The sequence below is a fragment of the Primulina tabacum genome, chromosome 8 (assembly GCF_025594145.1).
Source record: "Primulina tabacum isolate GXHZ01 chromosome 8, ASM2559414v2, whole genome shotgun sequence".
Lineage (NCBI taxonomy): Eukaryota > Viridiplantae > Streptophyta > Magnoliopsida > Lamiales > Gesneriaceae > Primulina > Primulina tabacum.
Genome location: NC_134557.1, coordinates 1,523,195 through 1,544,386, shown reverse-complemented (window position 1 = coordinate 1,544,386; position 21,192 = coordinate 1,523,195). Strand labels below are relative to the sequence as shown.

General features: G+C 35.6%; 3 protein-coding genes across 6 annotated transcripts; 1 reads left to right on the top strand and 2 right to left on the bottom strand.

Moving 5' to 3' along the window:
- The first annotated feature begins 1,074 nt into the window (after positions 1-1,074).
- LOC142552764 (uncharacterized) lies at positions 1,075-6,040 on the top strand. Of its 3 annotated transcripts, XR_012821868.1 has the most exons (8): positions 1,075-1,534; positions 2,109-2,256; positions 2,707-2,898; positions 3,664-3,792; positions 4,270-4,439; positions 4,840-4,970; positions 5,220-5,315; positions 5,678-6,040. XR_012821868.1 is itself a non-coding variant. In XM_075662568.1 (7 exons), the coding sequence occupies exons 1-7, from the start codon at positions 1,267-1,269 to the stop codon at positions 5,750-5,752; spliced, it is 1,113 nt and encodes a 370-aa protein (XP_075518683.1). In that variant the 5' UTR covers positions 1,075-1,266; the 3' UTR covers positions 5,753-6,040. The 3 variants fall into 3 exon arrangements, 1 of the variants encoding a protein (XP_075518683.1); XR_012821869.1 differs by lacking the exon at positions 5,220-5,315 and having other exon boundaries at positions 4,270-4,488; XM_075662568.1 differs by lacking the exon at positions 5,220-5,315.
- Positions 6,041-6,245: 205 nt separating this feature from the next.
- On the bottom strand, positions 6,246-11,605 carry LOC142552763 (polyamine oxidase 2-like). 2 transcript variants are annotated; one of them, XM_075662567.1, is made up of 10 exons: positions 11,101-11,605; positions 9,227-9,336; positions 9,063-9,151; positions 8,873-8,986; positions 8,503-8,557; positions 8,304-8,389; positions 8,109-8,211; positions 7,709-7,806; positions 7,179-7,608; positions 6,246-6,761 (listed from the first exon to the last, which is right to left on the bottom strand). In XM_075662567.1, exons 1-10 carry the CDS (start codon positions 11,141-11,143, stop codon positions 6,453-6,455), a joined length of 1,437 nt encoding a protein of 478 aa, XP_075518682.1. In that variant the 5' UTR covers positions 11,144-11,605; the 3' UTR covers positions 6,246-6,452. The 2 variants fall into 2 exon arrangements, with proteins under 2 accessions (XP_075518682.1, XP_075518681.1); XM_075662566.1 differs by having other exon boundaries at positions 8,470-8,557; positions 11,101-11,603.
- Positions 11,606-14,412: 2,807 nt separating this feature from the next.
- LOC142552761 (protein PAT1 homolog 2-like) lies at positions 14,413-20,013 on the bottom strand. Its single transcript, XM_075662565.1, has 5 exons — positions 19,778-20,013; positions 19,383-19,549; positions 18,799-18,855; positions 18,257-18,338; positions 14,413-16,824 (listed from the first exon to the last, which is right to left on the bottom strand). The coding sequence occupies exons 1-5, from the start codon at positions 19,839-19,841 to the stop codon at positions 14,735-14,737; spliced, it is 2,460 nt and encodes an 819-aa protein (XP_075518680.1). The 5' UTR covers positions 19,842-20,013; the 3' UTR covers positions 14,413-14,734.
- Positions 20,014-21,192: the final 1,179 nt, after the last annotated feature.

Genomic DNA, 21,192 nt, shown 5'->3' with positions numbered 1-21,192 from the left:
TTATTTATTTATTATTATTATTTGCATGAAATTTGAAGTGAAGTTAGGTGTTCTCTTCTCTTGAACTCTAAATTATGCGTTTTTATTATTTATTTTACTAATATTAAAATCATAAATTTATTCTTACTTTTTAAATCTTCATGTATTTTAACCATCAATCAAGATATTGTAATGGCTAGTATATGAACTTTGGTTGACATTTAAAATATAAAATTTTCATTCAAACAAACTATTCTTAAAATTTGGTTTGAAAAAACAAAACATTTATTGTTTCCTTGTTATTGTTTCACTCGATGTTTGATTGGAGATATACGATAAACTAGAGTTACACACGATTTTTAATTGTAGTGAGAAAAATAATTTTGGTTAATTATTTTTTAAAAAAATGATCCTTATATGTATACTTGAAAATACTCAAATACATTTAGAGTAAATCATTTAAAAAAGTATAAAGTTTGACCAAGATTATTCTCCAAATTTCCCTTCTTTATGTGCATCTTTCACATTATTATGCTTAGATTATATCTATTACTATTTATTAATAATCTCTATAATTGAGGGAATTTTTTATGATATTTTTATTTTACTATTTCAGATTATAATTTAGTTTCATTATTTTTTTAAAAAAATATTATTATTTCCAATTATAATTTATTTTTAAATTAATTTTTATAATTACAATATGAACTCAATTTAATTATAATCATTTCAAATTATTATAAATATAAATCAAATTAATTATAAAATAATTTATTATCGTGTCTCATCGGACTAGTTTCTTTTTATCTTATCAACGATGCCTTGGAGTGTGTGATGTAATGACCCACCGCACAAATAATTTCATTCATTGATTCAACAAGCCGATGGCTGGAAATTTCGTCGAATCCACATGCAGTCCTCAAATCAAAAATCTCAATTTTCAATTTCACGTGAGAAGCTCGCACGAATATTTATCTGTGATACGTATTAATTATACCGATATTTATAATAAAAAACAATATTTTTAATATAAAAAATAATATTTTTTCATAAATTACTCAAATAAAATATTTTATTTACGCATTTGATTTTGCCTTTTCAATTCAATTCCACAGTTGTCCACTTCACACGTTTAAACCTCAAGCGTTTGTCCCGTTATTGCCGGCCAAATACTATATTTTTCAAGCCCAATAATTTAATTCCACCAATCATCCTCTCCAAACAATCCACTTCTCTCTGTTAACAGTTGCAAGTTCTTGCCAGTTTTGAGTTCATTTTTACGACCAAATGAAGCGGTATAGGAACAGGGAAATCTGGGATTTCGAGCATGAATTGGTGGTCGCCGCACACGGCAATAACGGGCTGAACGGTGGTGGTGATGTGTGCTTGAATGGTGGCGTTGATGGCCTGAAAGTGATCCTGGGTATTGATGGTGGGACGACTTCTACCGTGTGTGTATGCATGTCTGTGTTACCATTTGCGCTGCCGCTGCCCGACCCTCTGCCCATCCTTGCTCGGGCAGTGGCTGGCTGCTCCAATCACAACAGTGTTGGAGGTATATTTGTATATCTTCACGTATGCATATTTACGTATTCTGTACTTCATTAGTTTTCTTCGTTTGTTTTTTGTTTGATGTGATGTGGCTGGAAAATCTGTGCTCATTTTTTTAAATTTTGCATGGTGCCTTGGTGGAATAATATCGTTGGATAATTAAAAAAAATATCTTGGTTGTGTGGATTAAATCCTAGCAAAAGCAGCTGGGATATAGATAAATACAATGTCTTCTTTTAAGTGGGTTCGTGTGGTTTTTGAGCGTTGGTCAAGATTTTTCTTATAATTTTGGTTAGGAGAAGATGACTATATGAGGATTTGCCAAACAATAAAATTCTTGTAGCTGTAGACTAGTTATTTTCTTTTCAAATAGATGTTGAGTGCTGAAGTGTAGAAAAATTAATTGATATGTTACAATTTGCATTGAGGTCTTGGAGTTAGTGACTTGATATCGTAACTGTGAAATATCACCAGAATTGAATGCGTCAAGTGAAAAAAAGATACTTTGACTGGTTCGTCAACCTCATCTTATGATAGTGAATTTGAATGATGTTTTGATTCTTGTCCTTTTCTAACAGAAACTGCTGCTAGAGACACTTTGGAGCATGTTATGGCAGAAGCTCTCTCAAAGTCAGCTTCAACACGTTCTGTTGTGCAAGCTGTTTGTCTTTCGGTATCTGGTGTTAATCATCCAACAGATCAGCATCGAATACTCAGTTGGCTGAGGTTTACTTGACTAAGAATTTGTTTTGCCTTGCCATTCTTGTACATTTGCATACATTATTATTTCAGTGTAGAATCACTTTAATTCAGCATTCTTAGTAGGCCTTGCCCACCTCCATCTCCAAAGTGTTCTGGTCTCCACTATATGAATGTTTGAATTTCATCATAAGATGAGGATAGTTTCGCAACATGACATGATTGACACCATCTGGTTTCTCTGCCTCATTTTAGTATAGAGACTTGTTGGCACAACTTAAATACTATGAATTTTACATTTCCATTCCGGGAATATTTGTGAGATGATTGATCTTTGAGTATTTCAACTTTGATTAACTTGATCTTATCGAATTTAAATTAATTGACACACCTTTTTAACCCTTAATTAATTCCATGTCATTATTAACCACCACCTTTTCTGACTCTTTAAGTTCTCATTTTTCGTTGTTTTCTCAGAGAAATATTTCCCAGCCATGTCAGATTATTTGTTCAGAATGATGCTGTGGCAGCTTTGGCTTGTGGGACTATGGGAAAGCTTCACGGATGTGTTCTCATAGCTGGTACAGGTACCATTGCCTATGGATTTACAGAAGATGGGAGAGAAGCTCGGGCTGCTGGTGCTGGACCAATTTTAGGTGACTGGGGAAGGTAGAGATTTTATAGTACTTGTACATGCATACAATGTTTGTGGAGATGCATTTACCTCTATATACATGTACACATGCCAAAACTTATGCCTCTTTATATTATTGGAAGAATGGTGCTGTCATCATTCTAAATTTTGCATTCGAAAGCAAAAATGTCATTCCTGCTCTGGTTTTACATGTTTTTGGGTGGATATCTAATTAAATATAGTTTCATTTTTTTCGTTTCTTCAAAAGGTAACTGTAGGGATAATGAAGTCTCGGAGGTATTAGTGGTTAAGATGATGCTATCAAAATATCCTGAATCTTGCATATCGCAGTTTTAAAACACCTTGCTCATTGGGACTCTTCATATGTTTTATCTTAATTCTCAGAAAGATTTTTTTGAAGTCACTCTATCATATATGCAGTATTTTACTTTTGTCTTTCTTACTGATAGAGATTTTGGTTATCTCTACCATCCAATTGTGCCTTCAGGCTTCATCATTAAATATCACTTGGTGACAATTCAATTACTAGAACTTCCTCGACCTAATACTGAGTAAATCATTCGTAAACTGAAAGATGCCATTCACGAGCTTATCTGACCTAGGGCAGTTACAGTTTACTGAGGAATAGTCTAGATGTTAACATTTGTACTCAACTCCCTGAAGAAAATTATATTTTATCTTCCCAGTGCATCTTTCCAACTAGTCTACTTATTTTTCACAACTACTTTTTAAATTTTTTCAGGTTAAAATTTTGTCATTCTTCTTATGTTGAATTGCAGTGGGTATGGTATAGCTGCACAGGCACTGACAGCTGTTATAAGGGCTCACGATGGTCGAGGCCCAGAAACAACACTGACGGACTGTATCTTGCATGAACTCAGTCTTTCTTCTCCGGATGAACTAATCGGGTATGTTACTGATGCATAGATCAGCACTGAAAAAATTTCATTGTGCTAGTGTTAGTTCCATTTGAATATGATGATTGTAGCTGATTGACAGACACTTTGCTGATGAATTTGATCTTACAGAGTATACTAATATTTATACCTGTATCATCCTTCTCATCAAAGTTTATTACATTCACGTGACACTACCAAATAGATGCTATTTATTTTTTTCAATGGCAATGTGACTAAGAAATTTGTATGGTTGACTGCTATAGATTTGATGGGTTTATTCAAGACAATTTTTGGGCTTTGTGTGGTATACCTCTTGATCCAGTCAGTTATATGGCAGTGTGTGTCAGTTGGCTCTAGGTAAAGCTAGAACCTGCACGTATAGTTTCAAAAAATAAAATAAAATCTTGTGCAATGTGACATGTGAAGTAAGACGAAGCATTTGAATGACAATACTGGGAAATAAGAATCACTTAAATTTGATTTTAGGTGGACCTATGTGGATCCATCTTGGGCGAGGATAGCTGCTCTTGTTCCAGTTGTGGTTTCTTGTGCAGATGCTGGCGATTCAGTGGCCAACAAGATTTTACATGATGCTGTTAAAGAGTTGGCTTCAAGTGTGAAAGCTGTCATCGAGAGATTGCAGCTATGTGGTGAAGGTGTGGCATGCCATGCCCTGGGCCCAGAGCTTAAAAATTATGATGTCATGTGATCTCTACTTTGCCTCTCTTGCATTTCCAATCAACTTTTAACCTCTAGGACTCTGTCACTCCAAATTTCCACTGGTTAGAAAGTGACAATGTCACTAAATTTTTGTGTTTGAAATCCAAGAAATCTTTGAGCTGCTACATTTTCTATCAGAATGTCTGCATGCTACTTGTGGTTCTAATTGGACTCAAATTTTCCCCTACGTGAAATCATCTATGAATAGGATAGATTGGTTTTGCACTCAATGACGATTGGTTATCTTGATGATCTATCATCTGCTGTGCTGGCTGTATAAAGTTAAGCCTAACCACAAATTCCATTCACTATTAATCCTACTAAATTTTTGTTCAGATCAAATGGATAATTTTCCTCTTGTAATGGTTGGAGGTGTTCTCGAAGCCAATAAGAGATGGGACATTGGTAACGAAGTTATTAATTGCATCTCCAAGGACTTCCCTGGGGCTCTTCCTATTCGTCCAAAGGTGTGTATGTCTTGTTTGTTTGCTTCCATTCTTCACGCCACTTACATTAGATTCTCTGACATCTCATCATCTAAAATATTTTTATTTCATCTCATCCATATTTTCGTACAAAGCTCTTACAGATTCCATGTGAAATTCCGAGTTTAATTCATACTTGAGAGCCTCATTGAAATTAGCAACCACAAGATTGTGGATTCATGGATTAAGTAATCTTATCGCGCAGGTAGCAGAATTTTTTTATCTTAGCAGGATATGAAGAACAGGATTTAACGCCGTGCCTGGCGTTATAGAAACCATAAGAAACTTCCATTTTATTTTGATCGGACAGTTGCCTTACGAAATTAGGTAACCAAGTGGACCAGAAACTATACCTCTTCATAGCAAAATGATCGTAATCACAAAATTCCACTTTGTGCCAATTAAGACAAGAAGTGTTAAGAAATCGAGAATTTTTATGTTATGTCATATCTGGACAAGAAGATCAAGTCATTCAAATTTCTCGCTGCCTCGTAGTGAAATCTTTGATGGGAATATTATCATTCAATGCTTTGGTTTCTCTTGTTCTCCGTAACACCCTTCTTCTTGGTGGCCGGCGTCTCATGAATCAAAGTCAATGTATCAGAGACTAGAAAATCCCAATTTGTACATATGATCTTTTTCAAATGTTGATCGCTGTTCTTTATTGTGTTCTTCCGTGGAAAAAATAGGTTGAGCCCGCTGTAGGTGCTGCTTTGCTTGCTTGGAACTCTTTAATGAGACAATCTCACACCTTGGGAAGGTGACTGCACATATATTATCAACGACACCATTATTTGTACAGTGAACAAGGTGAAATCACAAAAGAAAGCAATCTTTTGTTTGTGATCAGAGCGAAAAACTTGGATTTGTGTCATTAACAGAGTTGCTTGAGTGTTGCCATTATCCTGAGCTTCGGGTAAGATCATTCCTCTCAAACGCTTAGAAGTATGTCTTTGTCGAAAATGTGGGGATTTAAGCTTCGTCGACCTACACTTGATGTTTTGAGGAACGAGGCATCTTCTATAGCTCAAATTGTAAACTCTACCATTACCTTCAGTTAATAGATTTTATATTTACAAATATTGTTCATAAACACAAGAATTTTAAAATTTATCCATCCACCCACACGTAGCTGTCAATGATGTACATTCTACAACTTTATTTTTTTATGATTCAATACGCGTTTCTAACATCAAAGAGAACCTCAAACACAAATAACAACAATTTAGTTATTGTAAAACATAATAGTAGCTTCACTATTTTACATCGAAAAACCTCCACTCGAAGCTTCATTTTCTCACATCAAAGAAGACCTCAAACACAAAGACAAGAACCAATGCTTTGATCATTCGTTCTGGAAACTTTTGTATTTCCACAATCTCACAAAGCAATCAGACATGTCTAATGCGCTAGCAAACTCTCCTATGTCAGAAATTTTCGACAACTTACTCCACTCTCTTGACGTTACATACGAGAAATCAACAGCGGTACGGAAACCGAAACCTCCTCACACATGACTGGCTGGAAAAGATCCAACTCCCCGTACCGTTCCAGGACACGCATTCTGCAATTCTCAGCTGCCATTAATCCGGTGTAGTACGCACCGTGGACAGCCCCTGTGTAATCCATACTCGTAGCTTCTCCAGCGAAAAATAGGTTATCGACCGGGGTTCTTAGCTTCTCAAACAGATCATGGGGTGTACCTACTATATCATAGCTGTAGGAGCCCAATGAGTTTTTGTCTGAGCCCCAACGAGAAACGAGATACTGTATCTGCATGATTCATATAGAGAATCAAGTGTGATAAGACCCTCTGGTTTCACAGAAATAAATAAAGTAGTGCAGCTTTGTGAATTCTGTTAAATAATTACTAGACAGATACATTTAGATAAAGAAACACAACATGATCTTCTACGACGAGAATGACAAAATTTTGCAGTAGCCGGGAAGAAAAATTTAATCAATTATGGAACAAATGGTTAGCATTTAACTGCACACATCAAACAATTGTCTGTCTTTTAGAGGTAGAGCTGGGTAGAAATTGTTGGAGCAGTTCCTAAAATTCTGTTAGATGCTAGTTTTCTCCCTTAATAAACTCGTGCCCCTTTTTCAATTATTCACACGCACAGGAAGTTAAGATAGAAAAGATAAAATGAAAGACTGAATACAGAAATAGAAAAACAATAATACCGGTGGAGAAGCATTTGGAAGGATTCTTTTGAGTTGCATAAAAGCAAAATTAGCAGCAGCCTCATCAGACATTCTCTCGAGGTCCCGTGCCAGTTGTCCTGCAGGCATGTAAGCAAGGACAGAATGCTCTGTGGCCTTGTGCAGATTAAGAAAATAACTGCATCCATATGATGTATCTGCAACAACCCCCAGGAACTCAACATTTGGCCAAAAGACGGTTTCAAAGTGCATGACTATTTTATTCTCGAGCCCAACTCCAAGGCCATTGATAGCCTCTTCCTTCCATGCGGGCAATCTCGGCTCAAACTTGATGCAATTTGCTTTGAGGACACCAAGAGGAACAGTGACAACTGCAGCATCCGCTACAAAGGTACTCCCATCTTCAACAGTTACTTTCACTCCATTATGATGCCTAAAAATCTCTGTCACTCTTGAATAAAACAAAACCAAAAGGCCAAGCTTAGAAGTAAATGGGGTAGAGAAGATATCCCCAGCTTAGAAGTAAATGGGGTAGAGAAGATATCCCCTACCGGAGGCTTAAACGGATGTCGAGGCCTTTGGCAAGTGTATTGATAACAGGAAGATATCCCCGCACCATAAGCCCATGTCCACCGGGTAGCAACTGTTCCTGTAAAACCCAAATGCTACAAAAGGTATTAACCACCCAGGCCAACAAGCAATGTTCAGGCTCATGCTCTTAATTTTCAAGGGATTTTAGGAAACATCTCTACTGGCTCAAGTCAGCTCCTTGCTCGATTTAGGGAGCCATACATTCTAGATTTGGTGAGTCTCAAATGTTTTTGTGAAAGAATGGTCATGCCGTCATGTAAGAAGACATTCACAAGAATTAGTATCATATTTATTTGAAATGATCTTGACAATGATAGAAAGAAGAGAGAAAAAGGAAAAAAACAATCATGATGAAATGACCTGATCCCAATTTTTGAGTGATATGGTATCAGCATCTGCAGCAAACCACCCTTCCATTCTGCATATGTACCACTGCAGCACCTTTTGAGCAAGCCCCTCCAGTCTGAAATGCATTTTTTTTGGTTGAGCTTTGTAATGCATTATAAAGGCATAAATCAGACAACAATTATGTTTATACATCATAAATGGTAAAACCTTAAATCTGGTCTCCGCTCCAAAACAATGGAGATGGCACGTTGCATAGACATGTCCTCACTATGATCCTGTCGTATTACATCCGTCTGCAAATGGTCAGCAAAACAACTGTTATAAAACAGAGATGACGCAGTAAGCAACCAGAAAAATGGTGAGTAAAACATGCCTCATTCAGTATGCTCTCAAATGTTTTGCCAACCTTTGATACTAGTTCTTGAGAAACTTTTTTCCCGTCCATATCAAACAAGGCATAACTGAAAACAGAAATAATATATTAGCCACCAAACATAACTGTGCGGTGATGCATGAGAGAATTTTCAAATGTATGTTGGCAAACAAATTAGAAAAGATAATTACATGAAAACTATGACGGAATAAATGAAAAAATTCTCAAAAGACTATCAGTAAAATTTATCAACGAGTCGCCTTAGTTATGATGTATATCTTATTTCTTTTGAAGTTCAGAAATCCACTACACATACAAACTATACGAATTGGCAGAAAATTAATGGAACTTGTTCATCATCTTGAAGATGATCATATCACAAGTTGAAAGGCCAAAGAATAACCTTTCCAAATCATGGTCATACAAAACTGAGTTATCCTCGCTGGTGCGATAAAGGGGTAGTCCCAGTCTTCCTATAAGAGGGGCCAATGGGTTCTCATTACAAACACCATGCAACCTGAAACAAGGATGTTCAGATGGAGATTAGAAGGTAATACTCTAGCAGAGACTCCTCGTATACAGAACTGAATTACCAAGATGCGCCCAAATCAACTGGGAAACCAAGAGAATAGTCAGTTCGAACTCTACCGCCAATTCTATCCCGAGATTCCAGCACAATTACCTGGAAAAACTCATACTTTTAAGACCACTATCAATAATCATGCAACTAATACGAATATATATACCAAGTTTCTACCTGAAAAGATGCATCATGAAGAGCTCGTGCAGCTGCAATGCCAGAAAAACCAGCGCCAATGACAATGACAGATGGAGAGGCTGCATGCCTACTTCCTGAATGACAAATAGCTAAAAGAATAAAAAAATTGACTCAGATATAACCTCTGAAATATCTTAGAGGATTTATCTCCTCCCACCTATCGAGGTTACATGGGTAGCAAAGTGTTCGATAAATAAGAACGGATTATTTATCACATGAAAAGTATTATCCCATTTTCATTAATTGTTTGATTCTTGGAAACTATTAAGAACACCCAACCACAAACTCGTCAGACAATAATTGAACAGTAGTTTCAACCCCTATCAAATATGTTGTTACATATATTATAAATGTAATCTGGGCAGCCACCAGCAGCATGCCTAAAAATTAAAGCAAGACAGCGGGAGTTTACCACCAAGCTTGGCTGGTAGCTTCAGATAAACTAGTTTCTGAAAATAAAGAAGTAACCTGAAGGTGAGCAATATTATGTATCACCCAGGGAGTTTAGGGGGAAATTATTCACACCTCAAACTCGTCCCATTTCCTGAAGACTTTTTTCACTTCACTGGACTTCAGATAAACTAGTTTCTGAAAATAAAGAAGTAACCTGAAGGTGAGCAATATTATGTATCACCCAGGGAGTTTAGGGGGAAATTATTCACACCTCAAACTCGTCCCATTTCCTGAAGACTTTTTTCACTTCACTGGACCTGACCGAACTTTCTGGTCCCCACCCCCTTTACACCCTTAAAAAATAATCACAACACAGCATCATCCATTCCACTACGATCTACCAGTGTTTAATCCCACTTCGCCTCTGAGTTAAAACCCACCCACTAGCTCACTTAGACCTCACCTCCCACTACCATCTACGCAGCTTAATATATAATAATGCACAATGATAGAGTATTGTGATTGTGACATGAAATTTTTTTTGAATCAATCTACTTGAATACGAAATTCCTGGTAAGTACCAAGAAGTAATATTTTAAGGATTAGTTGCATATTCTTTGAAACATGCAAAAAAAGTGAAACTCCCACCTGATATGGGAGAAAGAGAGGAACAAACATCATTTTAGATGATAAATAGCGAAACTTTCGCATCTAAATACTTATCGCGTCACATATAAAATACAGATATAGCATCCACATGTGAAATCAACGGATCTTGGGTACTATCAATAGGATTTCGAAAACAATACAACTCGGTTATACCAAACCACAATAATAAAAATTTCGGGCTTCTACAAAGAAAAATAATAATTTTATATCGAAGAAAATGATGAAGGTCAACTGAAGATATTATCATGTTGAAGAATGATTTCCCATGCTGGCTATATGCCTATATCTATCCTCGCATTAAAAAAATTTAAAAAGTAGGATCATATTAAATAATTCTGGGCAAACCCGGACAAAGGTGAAGGTTCAACAAGCGAGTCAAATATTGAAGATGCAAAGAAACCAGTTGCCCAAGTCAACATCGTACAAAGATTCGGCCGATAATTTTACATATAGCTAAATCATTATTCCAATTTTCCTTGATGTAAAGCCAACGTGTAGGATGCAATATTTTCCACTTATCGTTTTAAAAAAACAATCTTTTACCGAAAAAAATTATTTAATTGATCCATAGCCACAGGCCTGTGATGAAACAGAGTGAACGAACCAACCGTTTGTCAGTTAATATTCGATTTATCGGATTGTTCAGGTTCGCCATTTATCCCTTTTACCCAAAGTTTACAGCAAAAACTAAAACAAAAAAAATCAAATACGAAAAAGAATAGAATAAAAACAAAAACCAGGTACAGAAGGAAAATATTTTTTTAGAAAAAAAAAAAGATGCAAAAACACACCTGCTTGCAAATGGCGATTACTCTTGTTGTTCTGTGAATCCATATTTCCAATTAAACAACAAAAATTTCGTCAAAAAGTTTGCAGCAAACACAATCAAAATCAAGATCAATGGAAAAATCGTTCAATCTTAATCTCTGTCTCAACAGCAGCTTCGATAATCTCAACAGCAATATGAACAACAAGAAAGTGTTCGTTTTGGAGTAAGGAATGACGAAATGGTTGGAAATCGAAGAGATACCCAGTTTGACCAACCCACTCATGCGTCTTCCAAACAACTCCTCGCTCGATCAACGCAAAAAAAAAAAAGATTCAAGTTTAAATTAGGTAGCCCAAATCAGTTTACGATCACAAAAACATAGAAAAATCAGAAGCAAATTCTGCTTAATTATGCGGAGATATTGTGCCAAGTTTGAATATAAGATAATTTATGGCCGAGGAAAGAGAAAAGTTGGGGCAACGAAGAGTTTTGCGGTAGTCCAAGTGAACGGGGTTTTATTTATAGAGCATGTTGGCAAATACGTCACGGGTTTAGGTACGTACCCTATCTCCCAATAAATAAATATATATATATATATATAACGATTTTTTTATATATAATAATTATATTATATATATAGATGATTTGCAACTCATCTAATATTAAATTTTTAAATATTAGATGAATTTGAAATTTAATTCTTCCAACAACCCAATATATATATATATATGTGTGTGTGTGTGTGTGTGTATCTATATATATATATATGTATAGAATTAGCAATCTCATGAAGATATAAAAAACACTAAATAATACAATTATTTAATCAAGGTTTGTTGAAATGAGAAAATTTCTCAACCAAATCTCCTGAAATATCGTAAATATGTATTTCATATCAAATTAAAAAGACGTATCAGGTTTTTATCATTTAAAAATATTTCAAGATTTACTTTTACTATCGCGATTTTTTGAATATGTGCTTGTGTCACGACTCAGAAGCCAATTTTTTTTAACAATATTATGTTGAATATATTTTAATTTCAACATTATCAGAGAATATATAGTTAATTTAACGATTATCATAGTACACTTCATTTTAACTGAGTTTTTAAAATATTTTCGGTGGGCTAATAATTGATAATTTGAGTGGAAGATTTTGGAAACATATACTTTATGCAGTCATTTATGTGATGACAGCACACGATAATTATATAACTACCACGTATTGATGGACTTGTATGTAAATGTATAATAAATTATATATTTTCTAAAATACTATAGTGTTTTTTATCTTACATGATTATTTAGCATGTAATATGATCAATAAAAATATTTTTGTAAAACTTGTAATAATTTTTTTATAAAATCAAATTACATTATCTATTTAATCTCATTAATTTAAGAAGATTTTTATTCGTAATTTATATGGAAAGTAACTAATTTTGCTAAATAAAAAGTATCCAAGAGGCGCTAGCACGAACCGAAGTATCGAATATCCAATAGGTAAAAAAGGACAACGACATTTAATGGGATCATGGAACGTCGTTAGACTACAAAGCATAGGACATCAAGAATACTATTTGGTCCTATATTCATCTTTCATGGTTGTGATTTGATATTTGTAATTTTATTCATTTATTATCATCATAATTGTTAATATGACAACACGTGTATACACATGTGTGAACAACGTCAGTTTGACATTTACAGCATGATGATGCTGAAATTCGAGATGGCAGTTGAGAGATCGGATCTTCACTTGGAGGGCTCGGATCAGACCTTTGAAAAATAGATGGGAGGTCGGATCTTTGATTGGAGGGCTCGGATCATACCTTTGAAAAATAGATGGGAGGTCGGATCTTCGATTGCGGAGCTCGGATCGGACCTTCGGAATCTGGAGGCACAAACAAGAACGTTAGAAAGGGATCAGAAGGTTGTTCTGGCGTAGCCCTTCCGACACTCAAGTCAGTGAGAGAGTAATGTGTGTGACGAGAGAATGTGAATATCTGAATGAATAAACAGTGAACGAAACCTGGTATTTATAGGAAAACAATAGAGTCCTGATTTGATAGATTTAGAACCTCAGAATCTTGGAAGATTTGGTTATATCTTGTGTTAGATTTGGTTAGATCTTGTACCAGATTTGGTTAGATCTTGTTGGGCTTGATTTATGTGTGCTACCCGTTAATACCTAGGTAAGAGCTCTCGGAGGCATGAGCCCGTGTAGGATCTCGGTTTCTTGGGAGCTCGGCTCGGGAGGTCGGCCATGGCATTCCCGATCGGCGTGAAAGCACCCTATGGGAGGTCGGCTCGGCTTCCTCCTTGGAGGTCGACATGGGAGGTCGGCCACCTCACTGTTCAACGAGATTGTGGATACAGGGGGTCGGCTTGGATGACCTCCCCCCCTTCGTTCGAGTGAGAACTTTCTAAATGCTGACCCAACGACTACATGGGCTACCGAGAGTGGCACGAGCCCATCCTCAATCCGGGGATATCACATCACATTAACATCGTGCCAGAAAATTGATCAAACTTGAATCAAATATAAATACGAATAACAAAAAATGAAATTTGATAACATAAAAAAAATATTACAAATACAAATTTACAAAATCAAATTATTATTTACCCTTCGTTTCTTAACAATATCTTTCTTATAAAAATATTTGATGTTATCCAAACCCATTTCAATCTGTGTCCCACCTTATTGGCAACTACTTACAGTGTGTTAAAAAGCCATAGTCGCGCCTAACAGCCTAAGCAACGCCAAGTCTGCTTTTTTAACTTAATTTTATAACTTTTATTCACATTATATATTAGTATCTTTGAATTAATTTTTATTTTATTTTTATTTTAAGATATTAAATCATTATTTGATATAGAAAGAGAAAACATAACTAATAAAAAACAAAATGAAATTTATTATTTTAAAATATTAAATCATTGTTTAAATTAATTTAATATCATCACTTTGATCATTCTTTTTTCCGGATGCAAAATCATCTTTGTGAAGTTCTCCCTCCAGCTCCCAGTGAAGTTTGATGTATTAAAATAATCTAATAATCGTATTTCTTGTTAGACTTTGATTTAAGAGCTATAAAAAATTTTAATTGTACGTTTAATTAAAATTAAAAGTCCACAATTTAAAAAAAAAAAAGCCAAAAAAAAACTTAAAATCCCTATGCCACCTAGGCCTAGTTTTAGCACAGTGTAACGTAGTAACATGTTAAGCTTCAACAAAACAAAGTTTTCCCGTTCGTTCCCTCCTAAAAGATGTACATAGATTTATCCTTCTCAAATTCCAGGTTCTATCCCCAAGTTCACAAAAGAGCAATAAAACGAAGCCCTTCGTCATCACATTCAAAAGGGTATTGTCACCTAATTTTTCGAGAGATTTTACATAATACACAATTATTATAAAAGGTATTATGTTCATTAAAATTAGCAGAACATAATCCTTACCCAGACACGGAAAAGGAGGGGTGCAAGGAGGAAACTGACACTAAAACATAGCTTAAAAGTATAACTTTAGGCAATAAAGACATACATAAAGAATGCATCATGCTTTGACAATAATAAAAGCACATAAAAGGATCTGACCTTCTGATCAGCATCTACTATACACAGTTCCACTTGCAACTTTGCCAAAGGCACTGCTAACCTTTGACTGATTCGGGATTTATTTGGCTGCTACTTCCGCCATGAGTGCTAAATCCAGTAACAGGCATGGATCGCTGAGCAAAATTCAGTAACAGTTTCTTCTGATTCTCGTCAGTGTGTGGGAGACTAGCACGTAAAAGTTCAACAGGCATCTCCTTGTTTATAGCATTTGCAGCTTCTGAATCAATTACCAGCGTGTGTGGAGGATTTTGAGAGATTAATGATTGCACGATGCCATCATATTTATTCACACAGTACTTTGTCAGCAGACCGAAGAAGGCATCAAATGAAGCCTGCCATAGGGTAGGATTCGGTATACTGAAGTTGCTGGTCGAATAAGGATCTCTTAACAACTGAGTCGCTCTTTCAAGAACACACTTCAAGATGACTGAAGCACCATCACCAGCAGGGCTGCCTACTGGACGAAGAGGTGGCTGTTCCAAGGAACAAACAACGGCAGCAAGACAAGCACTGATTGAATTAAGATCCATGCCATTAACACAAGTAGAGACCGTCTCAGCAAGTTTGTTGACGGTAATAACAGCTTCCGAATCAGAGGGAAATTTTCCGAACAGAAATCTTAAATGGCGGAAAACGGCCATGCAGACTATTCGAGCAAGCTCACTTCCTGGTAAAAGAAGTTGAAGAAACCTGGAGATAAGTTTTCGGCCTTTGGATAGAGAAACCAAACGAAGAAACACGGTATCGTCCTTGGGAGACAGCCCAACGGAATTGCCACCTCTTCCAAGTGGGTCAACGAGCTGAAGAGAGGCTGCTAAGCCTTCTAGCAGAGTGTGGCGCTTTCGCCTGAGCTGATTTCCACCATCATGGGGTTGAGAAAACTGTAAGATCCTGTCAATATCATCCACATCCAAAAGAAGACATAGGCCATCCTCAATTGTCACCCTTGCTGCAAGCATTGTTTCCTGTTCCAAAGTCTTTTCAGATAATTTCTGATCCGCACTTACATCACCACAAGCAACGGGAGGAGGGTCAACTTCAAGAAGCGGACGAGGCCGGCGAACCGAAGAAAAGCATACCCGTCCAAGAACATCCACATGGAGATGTGGTTGTGACTCAGAATTGTTACGAGACCGGGAAGATTGCTCCTTCGGGTGAGATGGACAGAATCGATATTTCGATCTTGTTTCAGAAGATTTCTTAGCAATACTAGCTTGGTGGTAATAATCATCCACGTACAGATCATTACCATGGGTTGCAGCAAGCTGCAATTTAAGAATGCTCTCTATTTCTTCGGCAGCCATGTGCTTTGATCTGAAATGTGGAATGTTACTGCCACTTTTTTGACTACTAGCATCATATCCTTGATCAGAGAATCGCACTGTATGCCTACCTTTTTGTGCTAGCTTAGATTTTAACTCCCTCTTATCAATGGAACCAGATTTACTAAAGGGTGATGGTGAAGGAAAGGTGTTATATAATCGAGATTGCGTAGCAGAAAAATGGGCCAATGATGGTTGAAATGAAAACCGTAATCTCTGCTGCTGTGGAGACATCATCTGAGATGGTAATAGTCCATTTTGATACTGAAGCTGTAAAACATCATTTAAGAGGATCAAATTATCCCCATGAAGAAGACCAGCATGGCTACTCCAGTGGTTTTGCAGATGTGCATTACATGATATATTTGGTGAGGCTAGGAGGGGCATGTTTGAAATATTATTATGGAACCCTCTTGGCATACCCCCAACAGAGAGAGAACGGTTAGACAATGAAGAGTTGTTTAACACAGAGAGGGGTGACTGTGTTCCACCAGATAAAGATGACAAATTCAGGTGATGTGAACTACTTGACAGAGCTTGTTGAGATACTGGTGGAGGGAAGGAAGTGAAAGATGACTCAGGTACTAAAATAGGCTCGCTATTATAGTGTTGCAGCTGCTGAGGCTGCTGCTCAGGGTAGGACGATGTTCTGTACAATGGTTTTGGTTCCAGATGATATATTGAAGAGAGACGAGGATGCGAGGACCATCTCTTATTATCCTCATAACATTCCGAGTCAGACATATGACTGTCAAGCCAATCAGGAAAATCAGTCTCACGTGCCCATTCTGTAGCAGATGAACCTGAAGTATAATGGCATTAATAAGCGAGCAATAAAGGCTACAAGAATAATAATATAAGGACAATTTCAAGAAATTAATCTAAAAATTTCTTAATTTGAAATTTTTAATTTTATATTTTCTAAACCTCACACACACACACTCGGAAAAAAATTATATGGTACTACCATTAACAACGTGGCTAGATAGTGATTAAAGGATATAAAACGAGAATAAACTGAAAAATAATATAAATAAACCATATTTAGGAAAGAAGACCACGGAGAGGGAAAACCTTGAAGTTAGACACCAGATAAATTCTCCAAACAGACATCTAAAAACATTTAGGAAAACCCACTTTTGCTCAAACACCCTTCTTCTATCTCCAAGCTTCAGATTAGGATGATATGCTTACGTATTTGCAAAACTAGTGAACAACTGCACTCAGGAGATGGGTGTTTAGGTTTAGTTTAAACAACTGGGCTTCAATCATTTCCTGTTAGATCAATACTGTGATCCAACTCACTTCATCCTTGCTGGATTAAGTTATGCAATAATGGGCAAAATTAGATTAATAGAAAATTTATTTTAGTATTTCCAGAGCTATACTACTTCAGTTCGTAACAGCAGCTTGCATCACATATATAACCAAAGAAAACTTCACTAATGCTTTACATTATAATTAAGGGTTATCCATGTCACTATCATATTTTTTTTGGCAAAATTTGAGAAGTCAAAACATTCATCCCAACAATCATAGTTCTCCAAGGTTCCTCACCCCACCAATTATCTCAAACCCCATTCTGCCACCACTACTCTGGAAAAAAATATTTCCAGGGTGTTCAAAACTAAAGCTGTAAAAATTATATATTTTTAGAAGGATAAGGATCCATATTGGAATTTGATGGGTAACTGCTCCAAATACTGTTGAACTTGAAATCTACCAAACATGACAGCTTCAAAGTAATATTTACCCTCTACATATTTACATGATTTGAAACAAAAGTGGCATCGATGTGCAGCACAGGTCATAGCTCTAAACAATTATAATAACAGGATGTTCACGAAGGTTATATGAACAAAATACCGTTCGAACTAAAATATTATGTTCAAAAAATGTTAATCAAATCAATTTCATACACTCGTAATGTATCAAATCAAGACACAATTTCAAAAACTCAAAATCTCTTTCTAATTTTTTGTGTTGGATCGAGCTCGAGGCCAACTAAACACCACTGTAATTTCCAAATTTCACTCCAGCATGGGATGTGGTGGTGAGAATCTGGCCCGATATTTAGGACAAACAAGAATTTTCAACTCCTAACAAGATATGGGTATGAACAAATGACCATAGAATACTTAAAATACAGCAAATAAATTGAAATAAAAATGGCAAGTAATCTACAGTAAAGAAAATGGCAAGTAATCTACAGTAAAGAAATAGACAAGAACTAACTCTCCCTTGAAAATGATCCAGATCCAGATCCCCGATCACCGATAACTCCTGGGTGTCTTGGTCCGGAAACAACTTTGTTCAACTGTGAAAATATAACTGAGGCAAATGAAAAAAAGAACAAGCAATAATATGCATAGACAAAACAATTAAAAAGGAAGTTTCTTCAATTTTCAGTATCACTAAAGGTACTTTTCAATGACTATTTTTACCAGATTTATCAGTAAAGTGATTTCGGCAATCCATGGTTTTCTTTCGATTTTGCTTACCCAAAAATATACCTCTTTGACTTTGACAATGCCTGATGCATTTACTGTCTGGTCAAATTCAACCAGACAGGAGTTTCTCAATCATCCTGTTCTATGGTTGTTTTCTTTTCTTTAGTCACACTCATGGTTCTCAACATTCGAAAAAGATACGAAGCTACAAATTTATGTGCATGCACAAAACAAAACAGAGAGAGAAGATCCAACACACACATGCACCTCTCCTGCAATTTCAGTTTCTTATTTGGCTTGACAAATTTTGGTTATAAGGCAGCTAACCTTGGCAAATGTAGTAGCCAAATCATCCATATCAGATAAGGATCCAAATCCTGATCCCTGGGAAATGTAAATAAAGTTCAATCAGTAACCAATCACTCAGCGCAAATAACTGCCACAACAAACACTATCACAAATACTAGCGCAAAATATAGCATCCATGCATACAAATGCAACACATTAGGATGATGAAAAGTGTGTAAGAGTCGAGAACGCAAGGTCATTATTGTATAGATTGTGAAATGTATGTGAGATCAATCAATACCAAGGATCAAATGAACGGATTACACTGCCTGTAATTCTAGCAGCAAGGAGAGAGCCTGGGATAGTCAGTTAAATAATAAATTTTGCATCTGCAGTATGCGTGATGATAGAAAAATGAAGTGATCAGCCGCAAGCTATCGACTTAGTGTAGCATGTGCAAAATAAAGACGCCCATAGAATAGAATATAGATGATTGCATACATCTTTAGAGTTTCTAAACACGAAATTCTTCACATGAACCGAACACCGAGAATGAAATCCAAATCTATGAATGGCTAAAATCCTTAAGTCCATGCAAATAATATGCATCTATTTTCATTCACCTCATTTTTATCAAAAAGATGATACTCGTGCAACTCCACATCACCACCAAATCCACCTCCAATCACTGGAACACCAACTTCTTCATCTTCCAAACCCCCTATTTGCACATCACCGACTACATCGTTTCCAAAAAAGGCATACTGAGACGCATCAAACAGCGCGCTATCTGCACCACAAATAATAAAAAACAAATCCATGATCAGCAAACTGCAGCAATAAATCCAGCAAGCTTGAAACCAGTTATCTTCAAACCAAAACCAAACATATGCATAAAAATTAAATAGTCCTAAAAGGGCACTTCTGTCAACTAAGAATTCACATGGGTATGGATAAAGAGAAAAAGAGGATCGTTGTAGATAAGGAAAAAAACAAGCTGGGAAGCTTTAGCGCAAACCAGAAATGGAGCTGCTTGAAGGGTCGGAGAAGTCAGTAGAATCTTTTTCACCGGATCTCTCCATAATCAATAAATCAACAAGAAAGGCTAAAACCGAACATTGCAACCAAATCCCTCCTCCTTTCCTTCCAATCCGCAACTGGGATTCTGGAATAATCTAGGGTTTAGAAGTAGCTAACATGGTTAGTTGTCGCCTGTAGCAGTAAGGGGGAATATGTTGCTTTGTATGTGCGAATATTAATATTTATATTATCATGAATTTGATGCTCGTTTCCACGAAAACAAATATTATAAATTATTATTATTATTATTATCAATTTTATTTTGATTAATTTTTACAAACAATTTAATTTTATTTTTTAATGTTTGATTATTTAAAACAATATCCAAAACCTATCTATAATATATTAATTCTAATAATATATATTTGGCAAAAACTTGTGTGAAACGGTCTTACGGATCGTATTTTATGAAACAGATCTCTTATTTGGATCATTAATGAAAAATTATTACTTTTTATACTAAGAGTATTTTTTTTTTTTAATATCGATAGGATTGACCCATCTCACGGATAAAGATTTGTGAGATCGTCTCACAAGAGACATACTCTGTATATTTTATAAACAAATGAAAAATTGAATTCATATATTTTGTAAATATGGCTCTAAAGAAGACAAATAAAGTGAAAAGAAATGAAACTTTAGTAAGCTTCATTGTCAGCCTTCCACAATTATTATTGCCACTCAAAATTATCGAATGTTATTATGTCACCACTTTCGCCACAAAACAACTTCAAAATCTATTCAAAATCTTGCCTTTCAATTATTTAATTAAGGGGGATTTTAAATTTCTTAAAATACATTATTTAGTGTCTTTTTATATATATAAAAGTAAAGAAAAAGGAAAATCAAATTGACGTCACCCTGATATGAAAAGGAGTTAATAATCCATAATGGTCATCACCTAATATTTTAAATTATTCAGAAAATTATTGCACATTGAATGTCACGTACGGCAAAAAAAAAATTTGCGTGGGCTTCCATATATCCATCAATTTATTTGGTCCGTCATTTTAAATCAACCAATTTATTAATTAAAACTACTGGGAAATTTAATGTGTATGGCCATATTTGTTGTGACACGTAATTCTTTTTTGTTATATATAAATATAATGAACTCATAAATTTAATAATAATTAAATCTTGAAAGGTGGGCTTTTACCCCTATACTTCAAGGGCCCAATGTGTGTATAATATAATATGGGTTTTCTTGTGAGACGGTCTCACGAATTTTATCTGTGAGACAGGTCAACTATACCGATATTTATAATAAAAATTAATACTCTTAGCATAAAAAATAATATTTTTCATGGATAACTCAAATAATTGATCTGTCTCACAAAATACGACTCGTGA